The sequence below is a fragment of the Panicum virgatum genome, chromosome 2K (genome assembly GCF_016808335.1).
Source record: "Panicum virgatum strain AP13 chromosome 2K, P.virgatum_v5, whole genome shotgun sequence".
Classification (NCBI taxonomy): Eukaryota; Viridiplantae; Streptophyta; class Magnoliopsida; order Poales; family Poaceae; genus Panicum; species Panicum virgatum.
This window is the reverse complement of record NC_053137.1, coordinates 42,073,205-42,083,759: the sequence shown is the minus strand read 5'-3', so window position 1 is coordinate 42,083,759 and position 10,555 is coordinate 42,073,205. Positions and strand designations below refer to the sequence as shown.

Here is a 10,555-nt window from a genome sequence, read left to right as displayed (position 1 = left end):
GTGTCGGCAAAATCGGTCGATGCGGAAAACGACAGATTCAGCCTAAAGTAGCCGATTGTGTGTATATAATAAAATCTAAGCTACGAATGTGTAACTTAGATAATGTAATGCTCGAAACATATCTAAAACGGCTCTTAAGATAACAAGATGTTAATCCAAAATCTAAAGCCGATCTAATATGCTTCTAGCGAATAGATGTGATAATAGCAAAAAAGTATAGGAAACCTACAAATCTAGCCGATATCGATAAATTGTGAATAAATCTAGACGAGAAAACAGCGATGCGATCGAGATCAAAGCCTATATAAACTCGATAACTTTTGAATAGATCTGAACGAAACCACAGCGATGCGCCCGGTAGCTAAACCTCAAAATATACTTGGTAAAACAAAAAACTCACCAGCAAACCAAGTCACTCGAATATGAGACGTCCTTGATCAACTCGAAAGAACTCGTCGAAATGAGAAAAGAAAAGGCGAAATCGCCGAAAAAGTGCAAAGGGAATTGTAAATTGTTGTTGTATTGGATGTGTATCAAGTTTTTCCGGTCCCTTACAAGTGATATATATAGTCTAATGATATCGAGTCCTAACCGATTACGGCAAATATTATTTGACTATAAAGAAAAGACTTCCTAATTTAAACTATACTAAAATATTACAACCGAATCGTTAAGATTTTCGTAGAGTCCGGGTCCTCTTCTCCTTCCCTGACTTCATCGGCAACTCTCCATCGGCCGGGCACCAGAGCAAGCGAATCAGCATCTTCAAAGCATATTCCTCTGGTCCATCGGACGGGCTCCATCGGCCGATTCCAACCCTGTTCATCTTTTGGTTTCTTTCAAATCGGCCATCTTCTCTTCATCAATATCACCTTCCTTGACACATGTCAAAAAACGGTGTCAACACTCGCAGTACTCAGCGAGCGCCGGTAGGGGTGGGGGCGTTGCGCTGCTGCTATAGGGTGGTTGGGATCCACCGCGTCCCCGCCAGCTCCCCCGGGCGTCTTGCCTTCGGTGGCCCAGGTGGCCGGGGGTTGGGGCCGCCACTTGTCCCGGGCATTGTGCTTCACCCGGGCGAGGGTTCGTGTTCTCGCTGCCATCACCACTCTCGGTGGTCGTGGGCGCACTGCTGCTGCCGGTCCCGTGGTGTGGCCGCGCCACCGCTCGCTATGTCGGCCTCGGCCATCAGCTCTTGTTTGGAAAGGGGATACGATTTGTTTGGGAAGGGGTATGATGGCGCTTGTGGCGTCGCTCCCATCCTGGAGGCGTTGTCTTGGAAGTTTTGCAAGTGGCGGCCATCTGCTCTCCTCGGAGAGTTTTTGCTTCTGCGTCTGCCTTCGCTTTGTTTCATCTGTATCGTTCGGGTCGCGCTTGATGGTTGGGTTCTCTTTGTTGGCGGGTGTTTTGCCACTGTTCTGCTCTGGCGGATGTTTTGCCGCTGTCGTCGTGTTTGGTTGAAGTTCGTTTCGGGCGGATGCTTTGCTGCCATGGTTGGTTGGTCGGGTGGATGCTTTGTCACCTTTATTAATTTGGAGACCTTTGCATCCTGGACGTTGTTGTATCTGCTAGCAGGTTTAGTTGTAGAGTTGTGGCTAGAGGTGTGGGTCCAGTTGAGTCTCCCCCCTATTATTCTTGTTGTTTTTTGTTTATTGTGGTCGTCCGCCACTCATTAGGTGGTGCTTATTTCCGTCTCAATAGTCTCTGCCTATTAAGATTTGTAATGGTCGTATTGCTTTTCTCTTAATAAAATATGTGCCCAAACACTTCTGTGAAAAATAAATAAATTGGTAACCAATGGGCATATTCATGCGTGTGACCATGACTTGGCACCCGACAATCATCAAACAGTGGAAACTGCGGTCGATCTAAAAATAGAAGGTCACATATTCAGCTAGCCGTCGTCGCTCCGATAATCATTCAGAACGGAGCACCCTCATCATAAACGCCGTCTCCATCAGGCAAGCCTGCAGACGAGCGAGGCTCGGAGCCGCTAGCTGCAGGGCGTGGAGAAAGTACGGCCACCGGACGCTGGCCCCCTGCCGCTGCCGCTGCCGCTACCCCCACCCCCGCCCCCCAACGTCGAGTCGCCCTCAGCCTCCGATCCCCACCAATCGACGGGAGAACGTCGCGGCCGTGTCCGTTGCCGTCAGTCCGCAGCACGCCAGTTCGTCAGTCTGCACGGCGACGACCCCGATCGCGAGCTCCGGTGGAGCTTTCCGCGCGCAGTTACTGCTCCAGTGCTCTGATTGGCTTCGCCGCCCGACTCCTGGGAGCGCACAAGGGGCAAGGGAAGCAACTTGCATTGCATGACTGTGACTCTGTGAGTTAGTGAGATGATGTTAGTTTTCTTGCTGTGGTTGCGCAAGCTTCTTGCCGCTGCCCAGTCGTGTTCAGCTGTTCGATCAGGAAACCATAACGGCGGTGTGAATATTGGTTGTTCAACCATTGATCATCGATCGACGGATCGAAACATATGGTGCGTGCGGTATCGGCTCTGTTTGTTTTCAATTATTTTTACTTCTCTGATAATTCGCTTAAGATATTAGAACCACGAGAAGTGAGAATCGAGAAGCGAAAAAATCTTCACTTCTTTCGGCCACACTTAGATTATAAGCCAGGGCCGCTCGATTCGTGCCGCGGCCGCTGTAGCTAGGCTTATCGTCCGAACAAATTGACAGGATGGAGCTTATCTGAACCCCAACTACGTAAAGTCTACAGCTAGCGGAGATCGATCGATGTTTTGCAGATACATACTTTGTTATCGGTTGCATGAAGTAAGCATTATCCTAGACGTTTACAGTCCATACTTATCTTGATGACGATATTATTGGTAGTGCAGTGAGATATATGTGACACTTGCAAGTGTCACTTTGCAGTACGGTGCAAGACTACTGGAGCTAGCAACTCGGCACCAGAAGCCGGATATGCATATATGGATGCAGCTTTTTTCTGTGGCTACATCAGCAGGAAAAGAACAATCTAGCTAGCTACCTGATTGGTGCTGACTCGGACAGGCCCCACCAGCTAGACAACCAAGCATACTGCAAATAAACGTCATTTCTTGCACAAACTATTATTTTGCTTCTTGTCAACAGACATGCATATAAATTTTACCATGTGAGGTTAGATTTTTTTTTGAGATTAAGGTTAGAATTATTGGCACAGAATAAATTGACACAGTGGCCAATGATGTCAAAATAAGTTAATTAGTACGAAATTGCCAGTGTTCTTTCCTTCTCTTTCACAAAATTAATTAATCCAAGATTCAAGCGTCGAGTTCTATCAGATGAATTGTATGGTCGATTTTGCGGTAAAACTATTTCATCAGAATAAAACAAGGGTGCTGATCCATATCCATATTATTCCAGTCGCTGCCATCTACACATATGCATATGAATTTGAAAGCAACTGACCAGCTAGCTAGTGAAATTTCTTGACCTAATTAATAACATGGAGGCTCCCCCCACTTGATAACTTTAACTCACTCTTCTCCTAGTAGGGGCGGCACTGTGGATCGGATGCCCCATCGTTTGTTGGATAGATTTTGGTCTACACGATATAGGTTTTGGCTGGCCATCACGGCAGCGAAAAGCCTACTACGACATGATTGGTTTGTTTACTGGTGTCGCGCTTGCCGCTTGGCTTATCTGGACACAAGTCATGGTCTGTAACGTTGTGCGCAGTGTGCTAGAGATGGCAGGAGAGGGGGCGATATTCATCTAATATTTAATCCCTAACTTCAATACACTTGTGAGGCATAAAACGAAGGATATTTTGCGGAGGCACAAATGAGATTACACATACTAGCAATTTGTCATTGCAGTTCTCCACCACTAGACATTTTTAGTTTTTCTCTAGAGTTAAAACACGGTTGTATGTATTGCAAATATGCATTTAAAAGGACCAGATTCCAAATTGAGGCAAAATACTAACAACAATGTTACTGCTAAAACAAATAGATTGAAAAACCGACAGAGCAAAACGAGTTGAAACAAACTCAAGTAAAATTTCGTTTTACTTACTAATCAGCGCCCCGTCCTCGTGAAGAATTGATGCAGTGCAGATCGTAGTTGAGGCAACGCAAAATGCAGTCGATCGGCCTCGAGCGGTCACGCAGTTGCGATGGCCAGAAACCTTATTTCCGTCCCTCATGCAGGCTTCACGACGGTAAGGGCTAGGAGATACTGCTCACCTTCTCCTCAGTGCAGTGCACGCCAAGGGAAGGGCCGGTCAGATGTAGCAGCTCGATGACACAGCACAGCCGAAAGAGTGGAGAAACAGCAAGAAATCGAGAGTCCATCAGCTGAATTCTTTCAGTCCATTCATATAGGTGTAGCTGCCCTCATGGAGCCATTTTCCCCGCTTTAATAACGCTCATAAAAGACATTAAAATGTATTTAGGATGATTAGAGAAATAAACTGAGTATTCTAGAATTAACCGGGCATTAATTAGTGCTTAATTAGTGCACAACGATTCAAATGTGAGAGACACAAGTGGCAAGTCACCAGTCACATGGACATAAACCCGGATACTCCGGGTATACGTCCAGGTACTTCGGACATGGGTTCGGACATCCAAACGAAAACTCGGATACTCCGGATATATGTCCGGATACTCCGGACATGGGTTCGGACATCTGATCAACAACCCGGAGACTCCAGTATGTGTCGGGAGTCAGCCATATTTTGCTTTGGAATTCTCTAGAATAGGCCATCAAATGGGCCAAATTACAACAGTATGTATCTAAGCTCCTAGTAGTTTTCTTTTGAAAGGAGACGCCACTAATATAATCTTCATAAGCACGCTGAATGTTCTTTGTTGAGCACAACTCATGATAATTATTCTTAGTTTGATCTTATACCTAACAAATCAATCGGGTGTTAGGTCTTGCGCATCATAATTAGGAATTAGGATGCTCCTGCAGGCTTAGAGAGAGGGAAAGACTGGGGGCTGCGAGGCGTGATGGAACACGCACAGGCGAAGTCCTGGGCAGGGGCTAGCAGTGTGCACAACAGTTGGGATGATGAGGTAGCACTAGTACCGAATATGAAGAGACAGAAAGGAACCACGATGCTAGGAATACGATGCACACTAGAATAACTTTTGCATCATTATTACTTGATTATTATTATCGAACAAACAAATAAAATCAGTCGCCCCCAGAAATTTCAATGGGTTACAGTAGACTTTTCAAGAGACTTGACAGCTTCCTCCATGACAACTGATCTGCTTCTTTGAAGAAAAGTGTATGCACAAATTTCAGTCCAAAGTTATTCACAAAAAAAATTCAGTCCAAAATTGATGTCAGCGTTTGCACCCAGTTCGCCAATTCGAAACTTTATATACTCCGTCATAGGAGGGGAGAGAAAATGAAACATCACAATTCAAACTTTATAGCTTAATTTTGGACAAACTGAACCCTAGGAATCTTCTTTCTCTTGTGGATCGGATGAGGAGCATTGAATTCATCTCCCTCTTTTTCCCTTTATTATATAATTGGGAACAAGGATTCTAGTAGGTACCTTACACACGTCACAAAGACAACACGAATCCCCCCCCCCCCCACACACACACACACTTGCGAGCAGGATTTCCTCGCAGCCACAAAACAGGAACAAATGCGTCACAACTTTGCAATGGCGCGCAAAGTAAAACAAAAAAAATAAGGCACCTTTTTATTTATATATTTTCGTCGCCTCCTCTCCATTGTCTCATACAGCCAGCCATACTCGAGGGACGCCACTGCCATGGCGATCGAGGTGGATTTGTCTCTTTTGCCCCCCGGAAAAGGATGACGGGGACAGCAAAAGGAGGGCGCAATTGGGAGGAGAGGGTGCGATCGCACGACGAGTAGGATGGAGCCCGTGTGGGACGCACAGCTGGACGGTGAGCGGGGCGCGAGGCCTGTGGTTGGGCGCGAGTGCATCCAACGCCATGGACCACCCCGTGACATGAGCTAGTGGCTACTAGCTAATTGGCTGCGGAAACTAGTGCAAAACCCACCAATGTGACGCACGCACTTGTACCGTCTTTTGGGGCCCGATACGATGCATGGTATTCACTCCGCACTTTTAGCAAAATTTAGGACAGATTATTATTAATTACTCATATTGAGAAATGATACTAATTGCGTTATTCATGATTACATAAGGTAGTTGTGATTGGAAACCGTGCCGTATAACACAACAAGATCGAATATGTATGTACTCTCTCAATGAAGGAAAAGTAATTTCTTTTGCCTTCACCTTGTGCCTGCTGACTTTAGAATCGTGTCAAATCGGCATTTTTCGTGTATGAAATCGTTAGCGAATCATACGGCAGATACGATTTCCTTTTAAGTTGACTACACTAATCACTTAATCTACTCCATGTGCAGTTTGATTCTCCATGGCAATTATGCTACTGGGACTAGTTGTTCTCATAATTGTCGTCAGTTTCGGGCTAAGATCGCACACACTACATGAAGTCAGTGAACAGAACTCTCTCTCTCTCTCTCTGGGTCCGGCCTGGAACTGGTAGCCTGTGAACATGTAGGGTACTTCTCTGTGTTCTTTCCAAAGCATCTGAGTTTCTGCTGCCGTCGGACACTGTAGCACATTGTAGAATTTTTCGTTTGTTTGTGATAAATATTGTCCTACCATGACCTAACTAGGCTCAAAAAATTCGTCTCGCAACGTACATCAAAACTATACAATTAGTTTTTTTATTTACCTAAGTACTTCATATATAATTATTTACTATATTTAATGTTTCGATGTGATTTTTTTTGGAATCTAAACACACCCATGGTGTCGACATCTAGGCTCTGGGGACGGGCTGTACGCCATTACTCCGCCCCGCTCCATCGATCTCCTTCACCTACGGGAACAGAACGGCTACTGGGAGCCCTGACAGAGAGCAGCGAGCAGATTGATCCGTGCCAGCAGCATTGCATAGGTACCCTAATACCTGTAGGTAGGTACCCCTAGTGATTCTTGCAAATTAGTACTCATGCACATGCACATGATTCTTGCAAATCATGCACATGCTAGATTTGATTTGAATATAGTACTGCAAAACTAATTATGCTTCGCATTTGCAGCGGTGTAATTAGGCTACTTGATTAGTAATGGCGACAGTGGCATCCATGTGAGCATCATGTACATAGCTGTCAAGCTTTCTTGCTACTTTGCATCGTACTGTATGTACTACTCAGTACTCACGAGCTTATTGATGTACTGGTCACACTGGAGTAAACATCGCAACTATAACTGTGTAGATAGATGTTTGGATCCAAGTGCTAATACAAACGTGTACATCACATAGCATTACATCTAAGTCCATGTTTGGATAATTGGATCCAAATGGTGATGGGTGAAAGTGAACCGAAGTGCTAACAGGCCGGATGTGCTAAATTTTAGCCAAAATTCAAAAACGTTAACAGTGCATGAGTGCTAATATGTGCTAATTTAAAGCTTAGCACTCAATTTTAGCTCATCCAGACATGCTCTAATTTTTACTCCATCGTCTCATCACAAGACTCTTCTTCTCCGAACAGCAGATCTGCAGACTAGTTTTTGACAGAAAATCATGCATGCATGCATGCTCCGGCACAGTCAATCTCAGTGGTTCAATACTGAACTTCTGCAGTGTATTGTCCTCGTAAATAACTTGTTTGATTGTAGTGGCGTGACACAAGATCGATCGACAATGGCAGTGCATTGGCCACTTCTCTCCCCCACTTAATTTATGTCCCCATTTCTACAGGGGTGTGCTTACATGCTGCTCGATCAGTCCATCGGTACACTGATAGCATACACCAGCATCTACGCATGGTAGCATAGCCAGCTGCAAGCAAGAATTTCTTTGCTTTTTTATGAAACATATTACACGGATCTATGGATTGATGATTGGAATTGCTGGATCAAGCTAATTAATAATGGTGTCTCTACGGCTTGCATGCAGGGATAACTAGTCGATTAATCGATCCGGTGATAACTAGTAGAGTAGTATATGATCAGTGCGTGGTTGCTGACGAGTGATCGATCGATCGATAAGCCTTCGCGCAGCTGGCTAGTTGAGGAAGCCGGAAGGTGGAGTATAGCTAGGCAGGTACGGTGTAGCTGGCCGGCCTGCGTCGGCGGGTGGTGCGTACTACGTTCGCGCGCGCCACGTCACGCCGCGGCCACCGTGCCGCCGCCGGCGCCGGGCTTGCCGGAGCCGGCGCGGCGGCCGGTGACCGGCGTGGCCGCCCCCGCCGCCGCGTCCTTGCTATTGGCGGACTTCACCGCGCACTTGTCCTTCCACTCCTCCTGCGTGATGTGCCGCTCCCGGCACTCGAGGCTGCAGAACGCCTCCTCGCCCCTGCAGCACGAGAGATGGAAAAGAAAGGCACGGTATTTTTAGGACACGAAGAACACGGACCAAGAATTCAAGACTAGTAAAAATCATGAGGAGAAGAACCCTACATACTTGTACATGAAGGTGTCGCGGCCGGGGCCGAGGCGGCGGCAGCAGAGCCCGCAGGCGCGGAGGAAGGCGGCGGTCTCGACGACCGAGTAGTCGGCGGAGTTCCGGCGGAGGCCCGCCCGCGCCGGCGCGGCGCGTGCGCGGTACGCCGCCCGCCAGTCCTCCTGCGCCGCGGCGCCGGCGCCGAACGCGGACAGCCAGTCCTGCTGGCCCCCTCCGCTGTTGTCGGGCAGCTGGGCCTCCTCGTCCTCCGCCACCGCCGTCAGCACGTCCGGCGGCGCGAACTCCGTCATGCTCGTGGTCCGCCGCATCGGGTTCTTGCAGTCCCTCTCCCTCTTCCCCACCATCATCTCTCCCTCTCCGATCCTCTCTGCCCTCCTGTCCTGCTGCAAGGAATGAACACGCAACGTCTCTCGCCGCACTCCGGGCCTTGGACGACTCAAACCCGGACGGCTACGGCTACGGGCGAGCGAGCGGCTCTGAAGCTTCGAAGAGCACACGAGCAGGCGCCGGCCATGGACGTGCAGGCACAGGCTCTTCGCTCTCGCGCGGCCGGGGCGCGTGTGGAGGAGAAGAGACGACGAGGCTGGGTGGAGTGGAGAGATCTCTGCCTTCTGGCGGGTGAGCCGGGAGCGGGGCGCGGGGGGCGATAAAAGAAGGGGCACGGCGATCCGGGCCGTCGGATCCCCGTCAGCGCTGCCCCGCGTCCCCTGGCCCTGGGGGAGCTTGATCATTTGCGGCCTTGTTCTTTTCCTGGCGCGCGGTCGGGGAGCTGTCGCCGCCGGTGGATTTATTTCCTGTCAGCCTCGCCGGGTTTTTATTACGAACTGTCAGGCTCGCTCCTTGATTTTGGGGGTGCCGCATCCGCATGCTTTGTGGTCATTGCGTGATTGGGTGGTCTCAGGAAATGGAGGAAACGTTTTGGGCCGTAACCAACAGGTTGATGCTTGATGGGTGAGTCTGCTGGTGGGGCGGGTTCTCTGTGGCGCATGTGCTGTGGGGATGCATGTGTGTCTTTGGTTTCGCTTCTCTTTGTGCATGAATTTTTCTTTAGAGCTAAGCTTTGCATGGGCGTTTTGCTGAGGTGACGATTAGGGGTTTCTTGTCTTTTTATGTTCTTTCGTGTGCATGATTAATTACCATGACCATGAAGATTCGGCACTGTGATTAATTAGTTTGTTTTCCATGAGATATTTATTATGGCCTACAGAATTTGGCTCCCTTGTCTGATTCAGACATGAGATTTTATTTGTCATTACTATCTCATAAGTTATTTGAGCTCTGTTACAATGATTGTAAAATACCAAGTGGTACTTAGGTACTTTTCCCTTTGAATTTTTTTCTAGTCATTGATCTATGGAAAATTAATTAAATTAGTATTGGTCCCACATTTTTATACCACCAGGTACTTTAGACTAGGTACTCCTACCTTGACCACCGTACGATTCTATCAGATGGACGACTCTAATTTTTTTCAATTATTGTAAAAGTTCTCAAGTTATTTTGGTATTTCTATATTCACTGTTTTTACTATATATTTAGGCGTAAAGTATATCTAGGTGTATAATAAAAGCTACTCCCTCCATACCCAAAAAACCTGACGTTTAGGACAAGGTTTGAGTCAAACCTTGAGAATATAAATCATGAATAAATCTCAAGTTGTTGAGTTTGAAAATGTAAAAATTATATAAATAGATTTGTCTTGAAAAAGAATTTTATGAAAGTATACATATATCACTTTTTGATAAATATTTTTAAAGAAATAAGAAGTCAAAGTTGTGTTTTGGAGACCGTGTCGCTGTCCTAAACATCAAGTTTTTTGGTATGGAGGGAGTATGTATCTAGAAAAGGCAAAATGACCAATAATTTGGGATGGAGCGAGTATAATATAGCTTGCGAAAATGATACGGATATTTTATATTGTAAATAAATCACTGGTAATGATCTAGAATTAATGTTCTAAGTACTAAAGACAAAGTTTATATGTGTTTAGATTCTTATCCTTGTATGATGTATTCATGACAAGTATCATGCATGGGATCTTTTAGCGAGAGTAGCATGATTGAAGGTTTTGTTTTTTGAAAAATATGATTGAAGTTTCTCATG

General features: G+C 46.6%; 1 protein-coding gene across 1 annotated transcript; it reads right to left on the bottom strand.

The window, feature by feature from the left end:
- Positions 1 to 7,606: 7,606 nt before the first annotated feature.
- LOC120677790 (FCS-Like Zinc finger 6-like) lies at positions 7,607 to 9,198 on the bottom strand. The gene is made up of 2 exons (XM_039958991.1): positions 8,453 to 9,198; positions 7,607 to 8,344 (listed from the first exon to the last, which is right to left on the bottom strand). The coding sequence occupies exons 1-2, from the start codon at positions 9,181 to 9,183 to the stop codon at positions 8,155 to 8,157; spliced, it is 921 nt and encodes a 306-aa protein (XP_039814925.1). The 5' UTR covers positions 9,184 to 9,198; the 3' UTR covers positions 7,607 to 8,154.
- Between the last annotated feature and the right edge of the window lie 1,357 nt (positions 9,199 to 10,555).

What these genes read in the sequence shown, in the direction of transcription:
- LOC120677790 (XM_039958991.1), bottom strand. Translation starts at nt 9,183, where the DNA reads ATGATCAAGCTCCCCCAGGGCCAGGGGACGCGGGGCAGCGCTGACGGG. An exon ending in CGCGACACCTTCATGTACAA is followed by an intron (nt 8,345 to 8,452) that starts GTATGTAGGGTT and finishes CTCGTGCTGCAG; the next exon opens with GGGCGAGGAGGCGTTCTGCA.